This window comes from Vanessa cardui, chromosome 13 (genome assembly GCF_905220365.1).
Source record: "Vanessa cardui chromosome 13, ilVanCard2.1, whole genome shotgun sequence".
NCBI classification, from domain to species: Eukaryota; Metazoa; Arthropoda; class Insecta; order Lepidoptera; family Nymphalidae; genus Vanessa; species Vanessa cardui.
Window position 1 is genome coordinate 12,330,453 of NC_061135.1, and position 22,739 is coordinate 12,353,191.

The 22,739-nt window shown below is 38.9% G+C and overlaps 2 protein-coding genes across 4 annotated transcripts in view; one reads left to right on the forward strand and one right to left on the reverse strand.

Annotated features, from left to right (window-relative positions):
- Positions 1 to 1,695: 1,695 nt before the first annotated feature.
- Positions 1,696 to 4,929, forward strand: LOC124534960. Its single transcript, XM_047110995.1, has 3 exons — positions 1,696 to 1,780; positions 2,890 to 3,719; positions 3,892 to 4,929. The coding sequence occupies exons 1-3, from the start codon at positions 1,696 to 1,698 to the stop codon at positions 4,927 to 4,929; spliced, it is 1,953 nt and encodes a 650-aa protein (XP_046966951.1).
- A 7,917-nt stretch (positions 4,930 to 12,846) lies between these two features.
- Positions 12,847 to 22,739, reverse strand: part of LOC124534837 (protein fem-1 homolog CG6966) — a 97,481-nt gene continuing 87,588 nt past the window's right edge. For all 3 annotated transcript variants that reach the window (XM_047110865.1, XM_047110866.1, XM_047110864.1), the window contains 6 exons: positions 20,983 to 21,175; positions 19,572 to 19,738; positions 18,850 to 19,068; positions 17,328 to 17,593; positions 16,666 to 16,839; positions 12,847 to 15,629 (listed from right to left, as the gene is read on the reverse strand). In XM_047110865.1, coding sequence (XP_046966821.1) covers positions 15,381 to 15,629; positions 16,666 to 16,839; positions 17,328 to 17,593; positions 18,850 to 19,068; positions 19,572 to 19,738; positions 20,983 to 21,175 — 1,268 coding nt within the window. In that variant the 3' untranslated portion in view covers positions 12,847 to 15,380. The remainder of the gene's footprint in view (positions 15,630 to 16,665; positions 16,840 to 17,327; positions 17,594 to 18,849; positions 19,069 to 19,571; positions 19,739 to 20,982; positions 21,176 to 22,739) is intronic.

The following is a 22,739-nucleotide window of genomic DNA, read 5'->3' on the forward strand; positions in this document are numbered from 1 at the left end:
GTTTTAAAAATCGACACTAATTTGGGGAGCGCCTCGTGTGCACTTCTCAACAACTCAAATCCCAATAAACTAAAATACTACGAAATACCTGTGATCGGTGCATCTACCACCTCGACATCGCAAGCTCCTGGTCGAACTCTCTAGTTGAGCGTCCAGGCTGTTGGAGCATATTCGTAGCTGCAGCACGTCGCCTGGTCCGAAGTGTAGCTGCGCCATTTTTGCACATCATCCGCGTACCGGAACTCTTCACCAGAAGTATAGATCAGCTCCTGCTTCACCTGCTAACACGTTGTTGAGTGCAGCGACCAGGTGTCTGGCTCGTCTTCCCAATTGCAGAATAGCCTTCATTCGAGCTTCGTGTGGCGGAATATTCAATTTCATAATGATTTCATCAATATTAGCGCAGCAGTCCCTGATGTCTTGTAATCTCTCATCAGAGTTCAACGGCGGTATATAAAAGTCATGGTGTCGCCGCAAAGGTACGGTCTCTGGGGGCTTGTGATTCCACCGCTGCTGTCGGAGATTACTTGGGTTGTCAGCTTCCATTGCAATTAAACGCAGCCATTTGAATATTATTTATTACATGATATTAACAATTTTATAAAATTAAGTAAATTCTTCGAAAAATTGTCAATGCGATGTGTCGTTGCTAAAACAATCTTCTTTTCTAAAGCGTTCTTCTAGAATAATTCAAACAGATATTCACAACTATAACTTTCATAATTATTTATGCCAGTATTGCAAATTCATTCTTGAAATACAGTTTAATATTAAAAATGAATATTTATAAGATTCTTATTCTTAAATACAGCTCTTAATCAAATACAAGTGGCGACATGCGCCCATATGTATAATTGTTACACTGTTTGTCGCTAGATGGCGCTGTGCGTCATATAGATCGCACTATGGTTTGGTTCGTATGGCTAGTAGATATTAACTTTGATTTATTTTATAATTATTGATTTATACTTTTCTCCGATAGATGGCGCTGAGTGAATACTGAATCACGCTACTGTTTAATATTGTAAATAATTAATACGAATGTTAATTTTATTTGTTTTTATTAGTTTATACTTTTCGCCAATAGATGGCGCTTTAGGGAAGATAAATCGCGCTATCGTTTGGCTTTGCTACTTTTATAAGTAGAGATTTATTTTTTTTTTGAATTTAAGTACTCCGTTTGTAATAGTACTCGATTGGTAACCGTACTCGAATTGTATACGTAGTCGGTCCTGTACTTGAGTTGTGTGAAATATACATTCGGGTACCACGATCCATATCACTGGTTGTTTTATTTCGACGCCAGAGGGAGTGAGAGTTCTCCCAGAGACTAGTGGAACGTACATATGGTCCTTCGAGCCGGATCAGTGACCCTAGTGATATAAGGGTTCACAACAGTTGTGAATTCGAAGAAAAGTGAACCGACGGGGAACCTATGCCCAAATTTTGTCTATGTCTCAAATTCTCAAACACTTAGAAAATTTTCGTTGTTTACATTGACTTAGAAAATTGTGAATTTCAACACTTGTAAAATTTTGAAGTGATTTGCATGTGTGATTTATTGGACATTGAAAATTTACCTTAAATTGGACTTGTTATATTTAATTTATCTTGTGTTTACATTTATTGCCTTTTATAATTTTAAGTAGTTGTAGAGTTTATTACATTTTATTTGCGTGTCATTAAATTATCGCCATGGAAGTATTTAACAAACTTCAGGAGAATAATAAGGAGTTTATCTCTAAAGGTAAACTCAACTTTAAGAAAGCACCTAAAGAGCGTTTGTCCGTTGCTTATGTAGAAACGCGTTTAGAGGCTTTAGAAAATCAGTGGCAATCGTTTTGTGACACACATCGGCAAATAATTACAGAGGTTAGTAAGACTGATTTAGCAACTTCCAGTTATTATACAAATTCTGTTTATGATCAAACTGAAAATTTATATTTTGATTATAAAACTGATTTAAAGGATGTATTAAGTAAATTACAAACTAAAGGTAAATCTGTAGTAGGAACTTCTAAGTTAGCAAATGTTGAAGATAAATCTAATTGTTTTGTTAAGTTACCTGAGATTTCTATACCCAAATTTTCCGGAAAGTATTTATTGTGGACAAGTTTTAGAGATCTTTTTACATCATTAAACAACAACAGTAAATTAGATAACGTACAAAAACATTATCTTAAAAGTCATTTGTTGTGAGAAGCGGAGCAGCTTTTGAGACACATTCCCATTACAGATAAAAATTATAATATTTGCTGGACTCAGTTAGTCAATCGTTATGACAATAAAAAATATTTGTCTAATAATATTCTCAGACGTTTCATGAGCCAGAAATCTTTGCTTCATGAATCATCCGGTGCTATTAAGGAATTATTAGACAATATGAACGAATGTTTAAGTGCGTTACAGAACATAGGTGTTAATATTAGTAATTGGGATATTATTGTTATTTACATATTAAGCCAGAAATTAGATCCCGAGTCCTGAAAGCAATGGGAATTAAAGTCGAACGAAAGTGAAGAATTGCCTACCTTATCTGATTTTAGAGAATTTCTTGAACACAAATTTAGATCTTTAGAATTTTTAGACGTTAAACAAATATTAAAACCTACTAATGTAAGAACGCGTGTTAATGTTGTTCATAAAGATAGTTCAAATAACACTAGTCCCAATATTGTTAATCCTACTTGTCAATTTTGTAAAGACAATCAGAAAATTATAAATTGTAAACAGTTTGCTAAGTCTGAATACGACACACGCCGTAACTTTATTCAGGCCAATCGTTTATGCTTCAATTGTTTCGGTTCATATCATTCTGTGTATTCATGCCGCCAATCTACTAGGTGTAAAATTTGTAAACGCAAGCATCATTCTCTGCTCCATGTGTAGTACAGGAGACGAAGAATGTTGAGTCCAATGATGGAGGTGTAGTAGTTTCAGCCACCACAGCACAACTTTGTGAGAACAAAGCTACAGTAAGTACCTGTTTTCCAAATAGTTCTAGTCAAGTTCTCTTGGCTACAGCTATTGTTGAGGTAGAATCGAGAACAGGTAATACCAGTTTAGCTTATAGATGCTTGTTGGATCAAGGCTCACAGGCTTCGTTGATCACGGAGTCTGCTGTCCAAGCTCTTGGACTGAAAAAGATTCCCAACAAGGTCTACATTTCTGGAATTGGGGGTAGGAATGATTCTTTAGCTTCTGCGTCAGTCGTTGAAATCAAGCTAAAGTCAATTCATAATCCTCAGTTCACTTTGGTCGTCAAAGCCCATGTTCTTACCAAGCTGACATATTTTCTTCCCACAAAGAAGGCAAATGTTCAATTGTGGCCAGCATTAGCTCAGTTAAAGTTAGCTGACCCGAAGTTTGACGTACCAAATAAGATAGACTTGTTACTTGGTGCAGAAGTATATAGCCAGATTTTAGTCGAGGGCCTTATCAAGGGTCCTCCCGGGTGTCCTGTAGCCCAGAACACTCATTTGGGATGGATCTTATCTGGTCAAATTCACTCAGATCATGTTGACTCTGAGTCGTGCCAAGCTAATAGTGTCATCGTCAATATGTATACCCAGTGTAATGACAATGATCTTTTGCGAAAGTTCTGGGAGTTAGAATCAGACGATCTTTCTGTTAAAAAGAAGATGCTTACTGATGATGAACAGAAGTGTGAGGAAACATTTAGAAACACCGTTACCAGAGATGATCACGGACGTTATATAGTAAAACTTCCCTTTCGTAATGCAAACCCAATCTATAAGAAAGGAAATTTTAAAGATATAGCCACTAAAAGACTTTACCAGTTAGAAAAAAGATTATTAAAAAATAAAGACTTAAAAGAACAGTATACAGAAATAATAAAAGAGTACTTACATCTTAATCACATGGGGTTAGTTCCTGAAGAGCAGCGTAATAAATCGGACGTGGTATATTTGCCGCACCATGCCAGTACGTAAGGGCAAGTTAACATCTAAAGTAAGGGTTGTTTTTGACGCCTCCTGCTCTGGAACTAATGGAGTAAGTCTGAACAATGAACTCTTAGTTGGTCCACCTCTTCAGAATACTTTGAGACACATTGTCATGAGATGGCGAAAACATCCTGTTTGTTTGGTGGCAGACATCGTTAAGATGTATCGACAGGTAAAGGTGACACGGGAGGATGCAGATGAGTTTCAGCGTATTTTGTGGCGCAATGATTTTGGAACAATTCAACATTATCGAATGTTACGTGTAACTTTTGGTACTGCGTCTGCTCCTTACCTTGCTGTAAGAGTCCTGCAGCAAGTAGCTCACGATGAAGGTAAAAATTACCCTGTTGCTGCGGATAAAATTTTAAATGACTTTTACATGGACGATCTTATGACTGGCTGCCAAACTGTCGAAGAGTGCCTGAAAATAAAAGAAGATATAAGTTACATATTAATGAAGGGAGGATTTGAATTGCAGAAATGGGCAAGCAATAAGGAGTTTATGGAGAAAATTGGAAAAGGAAGAGAAGAAAAGGAGTCAAGGTTAAATATAGGAGAAGGAAAGGAAACAGAAGCTATACAGAAAGTGTTAGGACTAACCTGGAATAGTTGCACTGATGAGTTTGAATATAGTGTCCAACTACCACAACTGGAAGTACCAGTAACAAAGAGGAGAGTAATATCGGATATTTCGCGATTATTCGATCCTTTAGGGTGGATATCTCCAACTATTGTAACATCTAAAGTTTTTATTCGAAAACTTTGGATGTCAGGAATAGATTGGGACCAAGAACTTCCTCCTTCTTTGTTACGGGAATGGCTTACTTACCGGTCAAATTTAGAAAGTCTTACGAATTTCCGCATACCTCGCTGGATTCACACAAATGCTGACGATAAAGAAGTAGAGCTGCACGGATTTAGTGATGCGTCTAATTACGCATATGCTGCAGTAGTATACGTTTGAATCATAGATAAGAATAATGGAGTGCATGTGAATCTAGTTACGTCCAAGACAAAAGTATCTCCAATCAAACAAGTCTCTATCCCTCGCTTGGAACTTTGCGGAGCCGTTCTTCTTGCCAAGCTGATTTTAGAAGTTTCGGAGACTTTGGAGATTCCCAAGTCAAAAATTCATGCTTGGACAGATTCTTCTGTGGTACTTGCGTGGCTTAGTAGTCACCCAAGTAAGTGGAAAACCTTTATAGCCAATCGCACATCGGAGATCTTGACAATTTTAGACCGTAATCAATGGGCTCACGGGTGTAACGGACTATGACAAACTAAGTTTATGGAGACATGGGCCATCTTGGCTAAGCGAAGTTAATATTAGTTACGACTTACATGAAGAATGCCAAGACACTAAATTAGAAGAAAGAACTCAAAAACTTTGTCATGTCATTTGTTGAACCAGATCATGATTTATTTACAAGATTTTCAACACTTCGCAAATTGATCAGAACGGTAGCTTATTTAAAACGCTACTTTACATGGCTACGTTCCTCTCGTAAATCTGTTTTTCCTGCTTACTTAACCGATATAGAATTGAAGGTTGCTTTGGATATATGTATAAGTTATTTTCAAAAGAAATATTTTGCTGGTGACATTGAAAATATTAATAAAAGTGGATTAGTAGCTAAAAAGAGTAAACTCGTGTCTCTTAATCCTTTTATTGATAGCCGTGGTTTGTTACGAGTGGGAGGACGTTTGCAGAACGCTCAATTGAGTGACATGATGAAACATCCTATTTTGATTCCACATAACTCGCATTTGGCACAGCTTATAGTAGCAGATGCACATGAAAGGACTCTTCATGGTGGCCCACAACTAAAGCTCAATTATATTAGATCAAAGTACTGGATCATTGATGCTAAGAGCTTAGTAAAGTTGCATGTTCGCAAATGTGTGACATGTATCCGTCATGCATCTCCATCAAATCAACCCATAATGGGTCAGTTACCAGCGTCTCGAGTTTCCGCTGACAGACCTTTCCGTCAAACTGGAGTAGATTATGCAGGACCTATTGCGATGAGAACCTCAAAGGGTAGAGGTTATCGCTCCATTAAAGGGTACATATGCCTCTTTATATGTATGGCTACTAAAGCCATACATCTTGAAGCTGTCAGTGACATGACCTCTGAAGGATTTTTGGCCGCATTTAAACGTATGGTGGCTAGGCGAGGTCACGTGGCAGAGTTATGGAGTGACAATGGGTCTAATTTCGTAAGTGCTGAAAGGGAGATTAAGAAATTATTAGTTGCAGAAAGGTCTAGTGTAGCTCAAGAGATCGCTTCTTGGTTATCTTCAAACGGTACTACTTGGCATCGAATCCCACCCTACACTCCACGCTTTGGTGGATTATGGGAGGCTGGGATCAAATCAACCAAGCACCATCTTAAAAAGGTGATTGGGAACTCAACCCTGACGTTTGAGGAGATGAGTACCGTTTTGTCCCAAATTGAGGCTTGCCTTAATTCGAGGCCACTGACAACTTTAAGTGATGACGCATGATCCATACCCATTAACACCCGGACATTTTCTTGTCGGTGAACCTCTTTTACTTGTTCCGGATGCCAATTACGAAAAGTCATCCATAACTAGTCTCCGAAGATGGCAGCTTGTCCAACGAATGACGCAGAACTTTTGGAGACGGTGGTCGAATGAGTATCTTTCGCAGTTCCTACACCGTTATCGTTGGAATCGTCATTCTTCTGAACCTCAAATCGGGGATGTAGTTTTAGTCAAGGAAGAAAATGTTCCTCCCGCACGATGGCTTTACGGCGTTATTGTTGAGAAGCATACTGGTCAGGATAATGTTACGCGTGTTGTCAGCTTAAAATGCAAAGATACAGTCATTAAGAGACCAGTATCTAAAATTTGTATATTACCAGTTAGGAATTAAGTAAGATAATGTGATGAAGGTTAGTTTATGTTTAGTTAAATGTTAAGTTTGTCACAGTAGCCATCTATTTATAATTTGTTAAGTTTAATTTTATTGTTTATTACTAAGAATTCTGTATTTATTGTGTTGTGTAATTACTTGATAACGATGTTTATTTTATTATGAACCGTTCGGTTCATGGTGGGCGGAATGTATAATTGTTACACTGTTTGTCGCTAGATGGCGCTGTGAGTCATTTAGATCGCACTATGGTTTGGTTCGTATGGCTAGTAGATATTAACTTTGATTTATTTTATAATTATTTTACCCCCACCCAGTGACGCTGTAGAGGCCAATAGGGCCAACAGCAATACACATTTCGAAAAAAAAAATTATAATTATTGATTTATACTTTTCTCCGATAGATGGCGCTGAGTGCATCACACTATTGTTTGATATTGTAAATAATTAATACGAATGTTAATTTTATTTGTTTTTATTAGTTTATACTTTTCGCCAATAGATGGCGCTTTAGGGAAGATAAATCGCGCTATCGTTTGGCTTTGCTACTTTTATAAGTAGAGATTTATTTTTTTTTTGAATTTAAGTACTCCGTTTGTAATAGTACTCGATTGGTAACCGTACTCGAATTGTATACGTAGTCGGTCCTGTACTTGAGTTGTGTGAAATATACATTCGGGTACCACGATCCATATCACTGGTTGTTTTATTTCGACGCCAGAGGGAGTGAGAGTTCTCCCAGAGACTAGTGGAAGGTACAAGTCGTAAAATGATCATTCCTATCCTGGACATTATTTCTCCAATTATCACTTCCATTTTTAACCTTTCCGTTAATACTGGTGAATATCCTGATTCCTGGAAGGACGCGCAAATTATACCACTTCCAAAAAAAAGCAAATCCTTCTTCTTTTTCTGATCACCGTCCTATTTCTATCCTTACCTTTCTTTCGAAAGTCCTTGAACGTCTCATCCACACTCAATTAAATTATTTCCTTTCCAAAAATATCCTTCTGAATCCTTTACAATCTGGTTTCCGACCTGGTCACAGTACGACTACTGCTTTGATCAAGGTTTCTGATGATATTAGGCTAGGAATGGATAATCAACAAGTTACGGTGCTGACATTACTAGATTTTAGTAATGCCTTCAACACCGTGGACTTTGATATCCTTCTTGCTATTCTTGGTTCTCTTAACATATCTCCACAAGTAATTGATTGGTTTGTTTCTTACCTGCGTGGGCGTCGGCAGCGTGTCCTATTATTGCTTGCGTGCCTCAGGGTGGCGTGTTATCTCCTCTCTTGTTTTCAATATTTATTAATTCTATCTCCTCTCATATTACATCTCTCTACCACTTGTATGCAGACGATCTCCAAATATACTCACTGAGTAAAGTTATCGATTTAGCTAAAACTATTCACCCAGTAAATGTAAATTTAGATAAAATTGCTAAATGGTCAAAATATTTTGGATTAAAGGTAAACCCTACAAAAAGTCAAGTTCTTATCAATATTAATATCATATTAATATTAATATCATATTAATTCCATATCAAGTTCCAAATTAATATCGCGCATTTCTTTTTCGTACTTACCAACTGTGCGCTTGGATGGTGTTGATTTACCGTTTAGTAACGAATGTAAAAATTTAGGGGTTATTTTTTATCAACATTTATCGTGGCAACCACAGGTGAGTAACATAAGCAGAAAAGTGTTTTCAGCTGTATGGTCGCTCCGAAGGTTGCGTAACTTTCTACCTATTCCCACCAAAATTTCGCTTACACAGAGCCTCCTATTACCAATTCTCGATTATGCTGACACATGCTTTGTTGACTTAAAAGAGGAACAACTCAAAAAGCTTGAGCTCCTTCAAAATCTTTGCATTCGTTTCATATTTGGTCTCCGTAAATATGATCACTGCGATCGCCAACCCACCTGCCCAGCGTGGCATTTATGGGCAATAACCTCCACATGCTGCACACACGCAAGCCACGGCCCCCAGTTCCCGGCAGCTCCGCTATTCCTCGTCATGGTGGCGACGATGGTAACGGCGGGACGGGGGGTGCTAAGAATCACCGGGCTACGGGAGGCCACCACAACCGACTGACCCTTGCGACGTACAACGGACGCACGCTACGGCTTGACTCGCATCTAGCGCAACTTGAGGTAGAACTTGGGAAAATTAGGTGGCACATATTAGGGCTATGTGAAGTCCGTAGAGAGGGAGAGGACACCGTAACCCTCGAATCGAGGTACAGCCTCAAGGTGGTGCAAGCGTACGCACCGACCTCGACACACTCGGACGATGAAGTGGAAGAATTATTCGATGACATCGATATATCGAGGGCCCTCCACTTCAACACGAAAACCCACTACAACGTTGTCATGGGGGACTTTAACGCTAAAGTGGGAGTACAGAACTGCAGCGAATCGGTAGTAGGACCCCATGGATTTGGAAGCAGGAATCATAGGGGGCAAATGCTTGTCAACTTCCTCGAACGGGAGGGGCTCTTCTTGATGAACTCCTTTTTCAAGAAGCAGCCGCAAAGGAAGTGGAAGTGGCAAAGCCTTGACACTATGACAAAAAATGAGATCGACTTCATAATGACGGACAAGAGGCATATATTCAGAGACGTCTTAGTGATTAATAGGTTCAATACCGGTAGTGATCACCGACTCCTCCGAGGCTCTCTGAATATCAATTTTAAGGCCGAGCGCGCCCGTCTGATGAAGTCCACGCTCCGACCAAAGCTGCTCCGAACCATTGCGGGATCTGAAACATTCCAGTCAATCCTGGAGAACCGATTCGCTGCTGTGGAAACCACAACTGACGTAAACCAGAACCTCGAAAATGTAGTTCGAATTCTCAGGGAAGAAGGCACGAGATATTGTGGCATGCAGCGTAAGGGCAGGAAGTCCAACCTTTCGGAAGAGACTTTGGGGCTCATGAAGAAACGACGTGAAAACCCACCTGTCAATTCGTCAGAGAAACGGCAATTAAACCAAGAGATCAGCAGGCGCGTACGACACGACCTCCGGTGCTCCAATACTCTTGCAATAGAAAGAGCTATTGAGCAGAATCGAGGGTCTAAGGTGTTCGTACAATCTCTTGGAAGGAGCCACCTGACGAAGTTGACCACAGCAAGTGGAGAAGTCGTTTCTTCTAAGCCGGCAGTACTTTCGGAAGTAGAGGACTTCTACGGCCGGTTATACGCATCGCATGCATCTCGACCTGATCGCGAAAATGAGGATCCTAGAGCTACATTAACACGCCATTTCTCCGAAGACCTGCCTGAAGTCAGTATTGGCGAAATCGAGACTGCACTTGGACAGCTTAAAAATGGAAAAGCCCCTGGAGAGGACGGCGTTTAGTTTAGGGAACTTCAGACGCTTTTTAACTATGTCCTCTTCGAAGGGACAACTCCGGAGGCGTGGAGTAGGAGTGTGGTCGTCCTGTTCTTCAAAAAGGGAGACAAAACCCTGCTGAAGAACTATCGTCCCATATCCCTACTGAGCCACGTCTATAAGCTGTTTTCAAGAGTGATCACGAACCGTCTTGCGCGAAGATTCGACGAATTCCAACCCCCGGAGCAGGCCGGGTTTCGGACCGGATACGGCACCATAGACCACATCCATACAGTGCGGCAGATTATACAGAAGTCCCATGAGTATAATCGGCCCCTGTGTCTTGCATTCGTGGACTATGAGAAGGCCTTTGACTCGGTTGAAATCTGGGCTGTTCTGGAGTCCCTGCAGCGTTGCCAAGTTGATTGGCGATACATCCAAGTGATGAGATGTCTCTACGAAGCTGCCACCATGTCCGTCCGAGTACAGAATCAGCAAACAAATCCCATACCATTGCATCGAGGAGTGAGACAAGGGGACGTTATTTCCCCCAAATTGTTCACTAATGCAATGGAGGATATGTTCAAGACGCTGAACTGGAAAGGACGTGACATTAACATCAATGGCGAATACATCTCTCACTTGAGATTCGCAGACGACATCGTCATCGTGGCTGCAGGACCTGCAACAAATGCTGAACGAGCTGGCTGATTCTTCTATGCGTATCGGCCTACGGATGAACTTGGATAAAACCAAGGTCATGTTCAATGAATATGTTCTACCGGAACCGACTACGATACACGGTACCGTCCTCGAAGTTGTTCAAAAATATGTCTACCTCGGGCAGACTCTGCGATTAGGTAGAAACAACCTTGAGGACGAGGTGAATAGAAGAATTCAGCTGGGTTGGGCAGCGTTTGGGAAGTTACGTCGAATCTTAACATCGTCGATCCCACAGTGCCCCAAAAACGAAAGTCTTCAATCAGTGCGTCCTACCCGTCATGACATACGGAGCCGAAACGTGGACACTCACGACAAGGCTGGTCCACCAGCTTAAAGTCGCTCGGCGTTTCTTTGAGGGATCGCATCAGAAATGAGGTGATCCGCCAAAGAACCAAAGTCATCGACATAGCCCACCGGATTAGTAAGCTGAAGTGGCAGTGGGCTGGTCATATTTGTCGTAGAACCGACAACCGTTGGGGAAAACGTGTTCTAGAGTGGAGACCGCGTCTCGGCAAACGTAGTGTAGGACGTCCTCAGGCACGGTGGAGTGACGATATACGCAAGGCGGCAGGCAGAAGCTGGATGCGAGTAGCCGGAGAAAGACCACAGTGGCGTGCATTGGGAGAGGCCTGTGTCCAGCAGTGGACAAATATAGGCTGATGATGATGATGATGATGATGAAATTATAAACCATTCAAATGCTATTTCTGACTAAAAAATGTACGAATGTCTCAAATCGCGTCTATTATAAATCTGTATTTCAATACAGTATTTCAATGTCAGTGTTAGTAAAGATAGACAAATCTGAATTTTTTATTCCAAAAGATTCATACTAAAAATAATTCTCCCTTTATGAGTTTTTTTTGTATAAGTACCAACTTCAATTTTTTATTCGAGTTCCGATAGCCACTTCGATGACATTTAAAACAGTTTTTAGGAATCAAAAAAATATACTATATTTAGGACATCCCGTTGTCTGCCCGTGACCACGAAAGCTGTAAAGTGCTCGAAACGTCGGGATGTCCAAAATAATTAATATACGCTATTAAAATCCTAAATATTTAATAATCGCGAAAATTTAAGACAACTTTAAATATACCATATTTCAAAATACCGACCAGTGTCATATCAATCCAGTCAAAGTTGTTTATATTTACTCCTGGACGATACTTGCATTGCCATCTAGCGGTAATGATTGCATACATTACCTTAGACTCACCACAGACAGACCAATATGCATCATACATCTATATATATGCATTATTTAATTGTTAACAAGCTGTGCCCGCGACCTTGATATAAATGTAGCCTAAGTTACTCCCTGTTATATCAGTTATCTGCCAGTGAAAGTCCCGTCAAATCGTGCCATCGGTCCAGCCGATCCGGAGATAAGCCGGAACAAACAGACAGACAGAACGACAAAAATTGTAAAAAATGTTATTTTTTGTATATGTGTATAGATGAGCTGAGTCGATGATCAGAGCCGAGATGGTCCAGTGGTTAGAACACGTGCATCTTAATCGATGATTTCGGGTTTAAACCAAGGAAGCACCACTTATATGTGCTTAATTTGTGTCTATAATTCATCTCGGGCTCGGCGGTGAAGGAAAACATCGTGAAGGAACCTGTGTGTGTCCATTTCCAAAGAAATTCTACCACATATGAATTCCACCAACCTGCATTGGAACAGCGTGGCGAAATAGGTTCCAAACCTTTTCCTCAAAAGGGAGAGGAGGCCATTAGCCCAGCAGTGGGAAAATTTACAGGCTGTAACTTTAATTTACTACCGTGTGTAGATACATATGCATTGAGTAAAAGAGGGCTATTTTAATATTACAAACAGACACTCCAATTTTATTATTTATATAGATCTATGGAAAGATTCACATTTACGGTATAAACATTAAAAAAACGAAAATTGTTAAGCAATTTATTTAATTTCAAAAATAACTAGTACATAATCACGCAGTACTACCAATTCAAAATATACTATGAGACAATACGCACATCAACAAACTGCTTTTGATAATTACAAAACTATACTAAACATTTTTGTTGTTATAATTCAGTTCTGATAATCCATTTTGTCATAATATACACAGTAATTTATCCTTTAGTTTTTTTTATAATCTACCTACTTAAATACTACGTTTTTACAGTGATAAAATTTCTCCAAGAAATTTCTCCACTCACACCGTACATAAGCATACAACAGTTGAAAAAATATATAATATATTTCACACGCAAATACATGTAAATTAAAATGCAATTTAAACACACCAAACTTATGTACTGTGTAACAGGCAGAGTGTTCTTTTTACTCTGTGGTACAGAGTAACACGCGTTGAAGATTAATTGGTTTAAAAAAATATATCACGTTTGCCCTAAATAAAAGACTAGTTAATACCATGCTATTATTATAAATGATAAAATCTTAAATAAAAAAACTTTATGCCATCTCCTTGACACGCTGTACTGGACCAATGGATATTTGCATTACCATCACAGAAATTCTACTAGATAGTGGAAAATTACGTTCTTTTCGGTTACAAATTTAACACATTTTATTGAAATTTTTACATTTATTCAGGTGTTTTGTTTGAAATCTAAGAATATGTCAATAATCCTATCAAATAACATTATTGAATTTCCTCAAAGAGAAAGGTGAACATCATGAGTTATAACACAGTATTGACAATAATAATGATGATAAAATTTATATCACTTTAGATGCAAAAAGATTTGACAGAGATATTGATCATATATATTATAAAAAATATACATAGTCGAACCATAGAACCTTCTTTCTTTTCAATGTCGATTAAACATTAAGGCATATAATTATTAAGACATTTGCTAATTTTAATACTTAGGACGTTTTATTTTGGTTTCCGTGTAAGACATTTATTGGATATTTCATAAATTATAATAGCACAAAATTCGTTCAAAATTTAATGCATTTTTGTCCTAAATTTTCTTAATTCATTTTTAATAGCTTGGGAAAATCAATTCGATCTCGATATATCTTAGCTACAGAACTATGAAGATTCAGATTAAAGTAACTTTATTTAATCTGTCTTTGATCAATGTTCCACAAACTGTAGCTTAATATGCGATCATTTGATACCAGTGACACTTTTGAGAATACTTAAATAAATATTCATACATAATTACTATATATGTTTACATACATTATATATACAGGTAAATTTAAACGCACATAATAAAATATTAATTTATAGAACATTCAATATATATCTCTATTTATTTTTTCTATTGTGACTTAATTTTAATAATATTCTTTCATTAAACGAAGATATAAGGGAAATATCATTAGAATTTTTTTATATAAGATAATTATTTGAAAATGTAAAATTTTTCACATGAATAAATTTTGAAATATTCTGACGTTTGTGAAAGTTGAATTTAAACAATCAACGGTATCATAATAAATTCGACATGATTTTAAACTAATTAATGCCACACAAGCAGTAAAATATATCAAAAAGGCTCAATTATTTATTGCTATAGCCCAAACTACAATCTTTCATAAAGATATTTTTGAACTGAATTGTTTATTTATTATTTATACTATAATTATTATACACTTTTTAGCTGCCTCAATGTATTGTACAAAATATAGATAATATATTATATTAAAATGAAATATTTTTTACATATATATTATACCATTCCATGATACCTCGTTTAATTAAAAGTCACATAACAAATTTCCTTTAATATTTTGTATAATATCTGTCTCATAAATACATACATATAGAAACTATTTTAAAAGAACATTAATGGCTTTTGTTCACCACACAGACCAAGCTAAGAAAAAATAACAAACTAATTTTGCTGCCTGACATGAGCAAAGAAGCGAGGTACTACAAGAAGGCTACTTTTGTGGTCCGAAGGCTGAATTCCTAAATGTCAACAAAACAGAATATTCTTTACATTTATTAAAAGACCATGTACAACTGAAGTATTCAATATAGCATTTTTAAGATTCCAAATTCAAATTAAACGTTAAAAAAGATTTTTAAAATCAAACCGTTTATGCCTAATGCAGATAAAAACTACACGTCACAGACAGTTATGAGATCCGTCAGTCTGACAGCTGTCAAGCGGTTCTTAATTCAAATAGTAACATCAAATGGCCGCCTATACCTAAAACTTGCGACGGCATAATACGAGTGAACGTCAACTACGCGGATTCACTATAAAAACGAGTGTCCAATCTAATAGATAAGTCTGGTGAAAAAATAAATTTTATTATTCGACATACAATCCTCCTAAGCATCTATCGATAAAGTCTATATGAATGGCGTTCAGAACACGTCTCGAGACGAGTCCTTTGACATAGACGGCTGGACACTAAGTGACGAAAGTTTCAACTCGACGCAATAATGCAACGCGATGCACAGAGTAGACGTAACACAGAGTAATTTCAATGAGTGATGATAGTCGAATGCAAACACTGTGGCACGACATGTCTGTAAGGTAGTCTATAGTTCTTCACGGTGCGCGCTGCGAGGCATTTTAATGTCGTGAATTTCAAAGGATTCACTATGGCGGCGAGGCTCTGTTGGGTCGCTTTGAGGATTTCCTCGGGAGTCTCCCCTTCGTAGTTCACAGTGTCGATGTGCGCACCGTAGGAGAGGAGTTCTCGTACCACTTCCCCGGGGCACGGGTTCAGCTGGAATGGAATAATAACATTTACAATTATCCCCTAGTTGTACAACGTGATGAAAACGTCTTTAAGATATTCTGGTCCCATTTATTACGTCCTGAGTCGAGGTCTTTTAGGACATCCCAGGAAGGATATGGTGGTTTAACGCTTGCATATTTAACGAACGATAATCTAGAGCATCCACATCAGTATCTTTAGATATTCACGTTCTGTACGTCTGGCGTTGAGGATGAGCGGTGGTCTCAGTAGGCATACCTCGAGTACACTAGCAATTTGAATAATGCAAGTAATCATTTGTTTGAGAATACTAATGTAGTTAAAATCTAATGGAAAAAAGAACATACGGTTCTGTCCTATATGTATGCAAATATATATGTAGGTCTATCTATAAAAAAGCAAATTTAAGTAATTAAAAGATCCGTTTCAGTAATAAACATTCATTGTCTGTATCATTGCCCAATTAGATAACTAAATTTGACTCGATCTGAACTGTCATTGGTTATGTAGGGTATGGTCAGCAGCCATTACAGTAGCCAGCCATTATAGTAATAATGTGTACACAGGTTTTCATGGTTACACGACGAAGTCAAAGTTACTATCTCTCGTCTCAGTAATAGGCTATTTGACATTGCGAAAAATAAAGTATCAAGCAAATAAGATGAGTTTAAAAATATTTATTTACTAACGAAAGTTGAAAATAATAATGAATCTATTCAAAAGTCCATAAAAATGAATGCATTTTTAAACGTTTGTCACGTGACCCCTCACGCCCTGATCGGCCGGGCTTGTGATGACGTCACACGCGATTATATCGGGCACAAATTTCAATACAGGCGAGTGACGTCACCGACCCCATTGCAGCGCCATATTGTCAAGTACTGTTTTCGCGCACTACTTAAATATCGAATTTGATATGCAAAATGTGCTAAAATTAAAAAAAAATAACAGGATTAACCTCTTCTTATTAACATAAAAGGAAGTTTAAAAACGAGTCAAATAGCCTAGTAGACTGGGTCGGACGTGCGCGACGAGAGTGTGGTACCTTGCAGATGAGGTGCAGCGGCGTGTTCCCGTCGGCGTCGCGCGCGTGCGTGTCGGCGCCCAGGCGCAGCATGAGCGCGACGAGCGCGGGGCACGCGGCGTCGCCCCACGCGCCGCGCGCGCGCCCGCCCTCCGCCGAGCACGCCGCGTGCAGCGCCGAGCGCCCCTGCCGCACCTGCGCCGGTGAGCAGGTGAGCGGAAACATATGCCATGCTTTCGGCCCTAGGCCTGGGCCCGTGTTTCCTTCCCCGTTTACGATACGAGGCAGTACTTGATACGTGTGCACGTGTTCAAGGCGATGAATGGAACTCGAAGTATACTATCTCCGAGTACACTTCAAGTTCCATTTGTTGCCTTAAGCACGTGTTTACAAGAACAGTTTGCGTTGCAAACCCGTGAGCGATTAGGTATATGTGTGTGGAATTCACAACGCTGGGAAGGGAATTAGCGCAACAAACCCGTGCTTGTTTCAAGGCAGTGCTGCCCCCTATAGTACACGGGAAAGGAAATACGCGGCCTGAACTACATTCGGTCGTGTCGCATTCATTCATCAATTCATTCATCAATAGAGTTTGTGCACATAACAGTTAGCTATTCATTCTGGCGAATACGAAACGTTTTTTTTTAATTCTCACAAAACCGTTCTTGTAATTCACAGCTAACCTTAATATCTAACTTGACGAGTGAGTAGACAGCCTTGTGGATCATCTTGGAAACTTCCTCCGTGCACTCCGGTTCCTCGAGTAGTTTCGCCATCAATGACGCCAAATGCAGCGAGATGACGAGCACCCGCTGCAGCGTCGTCAACGTGTTCTCTCTGTCGATACTAAGTTTCGACTCGAGCAAGGCCATCCCTCTCTCGATTTCTGACAATGCTTTCCTAAATACTGGGTCTATGTCTTCGAACGTCACTGGTGGAACTATGCGACCTGAAAAAGATATTCAATTACAATTTTTTTTATGCTATTGGTTGGCGGACGAGCATATGGGCTACCTGATGGTAAGTGGTCACCACCGGCCATAGACAACAGCGCTCTTAGAAATATTAACCATTTCTTACATCGGCAATGCGTCGCCAACCTTGGGAACTAAGGCGATAATTCCCTTGTGCCGTCAGTTACACTGGTTCACTTACCCTTCAAACCGGAACACAAACATACTAAGTACAGTTGTTTGGCGGTAGAACATCTGATGTGTGGTTAGTAACCTACCCAGACCAGCACACACAAAGCCTGTGTTCACTTACTTCAAACATAAATTAATGAGTCGGTCACAAATATTTTATTGAGAGTAAATGTGTTCATTTGATAAAGTACGGTTAACAAAATATTTTAAGTAATCGAGAGTTGACAAAAAAGTAATGGCTTCTATTCAGTTATTATGCCTAGAATAATTCACTAGCTGGTATGGCTTTGCGCTAGCCCATCTGGGTAGGGATCACCCACTCATCATATATTCTAACACCAATATGCAATACTTCGTTTATTCTGTTGCGGCTTGAACGGTGAGTGTAAAGTAACTACAGGCACAACGGACGTAATAACTTAGTTTCCAAGGTTGGTGGTGTGAAAGTAATTCTGTCTGTCTGACTGTCTATTAGTTTGTGTGTGTATCAAACACATGGTAGTGTGCGTAATACTTTTAAAGAATATTGTATGAAAATATTAACTTCCTGCAATTTTCTCCATATGAACTAATTAATTGTAACCGTGCCAAATGCCATACTACTCAATCAATTATTGCTTCACGTATTAATACAAACATACCTCTCAAACCATTTCATATCTAAAGCTGTCGATTAGATAGCTCTTACTGGCGTAGTTACAAAAATCCTAGTCATCCGATCATGAAACTACCATCCACATTATTTTATGAGAAAGTCTTTGTAGACTCTACTTATTATCATTTCGAATATAATTTGACAGTCTAATTGCCTATTTAAAAAAAAAAAATACATTTGTGATTGCTATTTGGTACCGAAATGTGTGTTAACTTGACAAAACAACAGAAAAATGATTTGAAATAGGTCTGCTGGCCAGTTAGGTCGTCGTGTGTGCGTGCGTGTACGTGTGCGTGTGTGCGTGCGTGTACGTGTGCGTGTGAACGTGTGTGTACGTGAGCGTGTGTGCGTGCGTGTGTGCGTGTAGGAGAGCGTGTGTGCGTGCGTGTACGTGTGCGTGTGTACCTCTGAGCGGCGGGCGCGCGCGCTCGGCCAGCATGTAGGAGAAGAGCTCGGCGAAGCTGTAGAGGGAGGACTGCGTGAGCGGCGACAGCGGCGGCAGCACGGCGCGCTGCATGTCGAGCGCGTGGTGCCACAGCTGGCGGCAGCGCGCGAAGCGACCCGCGTCCGCGTACACGGCGCCGCGGTAGCGCACGTAGTACGACGTGTCGGGGTGCGCCGGCCCTGCGACCACACAACATATCAGTGCTATCAGTGCTATCAGTCCAATGAGCGCTACTACGAAAATTTGTTGTTAGAAGAGTTGAATGAGAATGGCTATAGGAGGAAGACTGACAAACAACTGGCATTGTTGTCTAGAGCCGGACTCACAGGAACCCTTATTACGAGTGTCTCAAATGGATTCCCAATATATGATTTATATATCAGTACTCGCCTCTCGTTCAAGCCGATATAGCCCAGCGGTTAGAGCACATCCACTTCAACCTATGGATGCAGATTCAAACCCAGATAAGTTATGTGATATATGATAGATTTTTTATGTGCTTAACTTCTTAATATTCATCTCGTTTTTAACGGGGAAGTAAAATATGAAGTTCATGTCTCAATTTAAAACGTTTCTACCAACCCGATACTCAAACAAAACTTTTTGGAGCGAATGGTCATGACTCCAAAAATGTATGAATATAAAAAAACTAACTCCGATATTATGTGCCATATTCGAATACCTAATATCCTTTCTCTGATGACGAGGGCTTGCATCCTCATGGCGTCCGGGTCGGCTAGCAGTTCTTCTAGTTGTTGCGCGTTGCTCGGTTCCACCGCGTAGTCATACGCCTCTATTCGAGGAATGTCTTTTGGCTTGTGTATGGGTTCACTGTCGTCTGATGGAAATCTGTAATTTAAAAAACATACATATATTATTTGGTGATACGGCTATTGTATAATCTGACAATATATATGGTTTGTCCACACTGATGATGTGGATGGGCTTTGTGCTAGCCCGTCTGAGTAGGTACCACCCACTCATCAGTTATTCTACCGCCAAATAACAGTACTCAGTATTGTTGTGCTCCGGTCTGAAGGGTAAGTGAGCCAGTGTAACTACAGGCACAAGGGACGTAACATCTTAGTTCCCAAGGTTGGTGGCACATTGACGATGTAAGGAATAGTTAATATTTCTTACAGCGTCATTGTCTATGGTTGATGGTGACCACTTACCATCAGGTGGCCCATATGCTCGTCCGCCAACCTATACCATTAAAAAACACTTTTTATACATCTGTATAAAAAGTGGATTGAATAATATGCCTTCTTTAGCAATGTATTTTTACACATAGTTTAAAAGTTATGGAGGGTTAAAGTGAGGAAGAAAAACCGAACGTCTGCAAATATGCTCAATTGGGGTATCAAATGAAAGGTTATGACTTGTACATCACAAAAAAAAATAGTAATTAAATAAAATTATTAGAAAAAAAATTAATTAAGAAACAAAGAATATTAATTAGTAAGTAAAATAAAAAAGAACAAACAAAAACAGCAACAACAACAAACTTTTTAATTTAATTTTTTATTAAGATTACGAGTTCCGGTGTCCATGAGATGAACTCTGGGACAGGAAATTGTCCCGTTTTCTGAAGCCGCGTGAAAATATGTGTAGCTGAGCAGCTTAGTCGAACGCGAGCGGTGTGCGAGTGTTGTATACCGTATACCTCTAATAATTTGTAACTTTTGACCTAACTGATCAATGATATTCTAATAAACATACATGTTATACTCATACTAAACAACAGAAAAAAGTGTGCCGCGCCGGGGACAGTTTATTTTACATTTCGTTACAAGTAAAAAGGACAGCTTGATAAAAACAATAAGTAAAAGGGATAACTAGATGTTTTAATTACGCAAAACGTATTACTACATAATTATGATGTAAACGACTAAAGGCAAACGTCCCAATTGGGACGTTTTCTAAACTTCACTTTTTGCGCGTTAATTACATATCTGTTAACTAGAACATCATTGTAACTGATATATTCTTAATGAATGACTTTATATAGGATATTTTTTTCTTGGCTATCTTTAAATTGACTGCAATAAATCAGTGTCCCGTTTCGAGTCAAAAAATAAATGGTCACCTACCTGTCATCCATCGCGCGTTTCCACAGGGCGAGAGCGCCGACCATGTCGCGTCTCTTGTCGACGTAGGTCGCGCCCAACAACTCCAAAGCATCGATGCGTTGCTGCCTCGAAACCAGACCGTGTTCAGCGTTGATGAGGTGTTCCACTATGTGCGTGTGACCGGTTACGGATGCCGCCAGTAGAGGAGTCATGCCTTTAAAACAACGAACGTCAATTACATATAAATAAATAAAATAATAAATATGAGACAACATCACATACATTACTCTGATCCGTATGTAAGTAGCTGAAGCACTTGTGTTATGGAAATCAAATGTAACGACGGTACCACAAACACCCAGACCCAAGACAACATAGAAAACTAATGGTAAGCTACATCGACTTGGTCGGGAATCGAACCCGGGACCTCAGAGTTGCGTACCCATGAAAACCGGTGTACACACCACTCGACCACGAAGGTCGTATATATCTCCTCAAGATATAGGAGGTATTATGCTATTTATTTATTTATAAGGACAATTTACAAAACATACACCATTTATAGGTTTTAAAATAAAGGTAATTATATTTATAGCTATGTGTTGTTTCAATTAAAAGTTATCACGGCATGGAATAGGACAGTATTTACTTTTAACCTAACACAACTTTTTTTTTCTACTTCTATTATACAAAAGAGGTGTTACATTAAAAATTATTTTCATAATTTTAACTTTTTTTATAATTATATAAAACGTCAAAAAAGTGTCAATTCGCTAAATTCCGTGCCATTGACCTATTTCCCACTTAATTTATGTCGGTGTTGCTAGTATAACGCTTCAACTTGGCATTTTCTATAACTTTAATTAATAAAATAAATTACATTTATTTTAAAGGTGCATTAAAACAATTATTAAAATAAGATTTTAATCATCTAATTCGTTTGCTGAATTTGATTAGAGCTCATTTTACATCGTTTCAGATTAATTTAATAGCTGTCTTCCAGTTTAAAGGTTAGTTCTTCGATGTAGGTGTCGGAGTCTAGTTATGATAAATTTACTTTGCCTCATATTTGGCTTTTCTTAATTTTAATAATTATTCCATAATTATTTCCCTGATTTAATTATGGATATAATTCCTTTTTCATTAAGGGTATTTTGGTAGTGATACTGGTCACACTCGCTAACCTTTCAAAGGTTCGTGAACTTTCGATTTCGTTCTTTTTGAATTTTGGAACTATCGGCTTCACACCGAATCCAAACTTCTAATTCGATATACTGAATATATCGAATTTTTATTAACAATGAAGTTTTGAAGTTTGACAGAACTTTATATCATGTTTACCGACTCGTAAGAAATTGTAAGTCTTTAATTCTTGTTTTTAATTAAATGCATTGGTTTACAATTCGAAAAGTCGTAGTCATGTGTAAATTGTGGTTTCCAGTGACCCTTTGAAATGGTTCTCCGGAGTTGAGATCGTCAATTTGTGTAAGCAGGACTTTGAACCTCCAGAAGGTAAATTCGTGCTTACATCTCTCGTTAAAGGTATTTATCATTTGCTTATTTGCTTAACTTATTGAACCTGTATATTTCGTATTACAGGAGGTTTTTTTTTTTAATCGGATTTACCCACCACGTGGACTTCTTGAATGGAAATATTAAGAGTGAACGGCTCCAGGTTCCTGGTTGAGTGTGCCCAGATAGCAGCTGGTGCAACTCCAAGGACGGCAGGCCTGTTCCCTAAGCCGTTGTCGGTATCCACGTGTAGCTGGAAACTTTGG

Bases quoted from the DNA above. Each gene is read 5' to 3' on its own strand.
- LOC124534960 (XM_047110995.1), top strand. From the start codon at position 1,696: ATGGAAGTATTTAACAAACTTCAGGAGAATAATAAGGAGTTTATCTCT. The intron at 1,781-2,889 runs GTTTGTCCGTTG...CTCCATGTGTAG, and splicing joins TAAGAAAGCACCTAAAGAGC to TACAGGAGACGAAGAATGTT. The intron at 3,720-3,891 runs GTAAAACTTCCC...ACATGGGGTTAG, and splicing joins ATGATCACGGACGTTATATA to TTCCTGAAGAGCAGCGTAAT.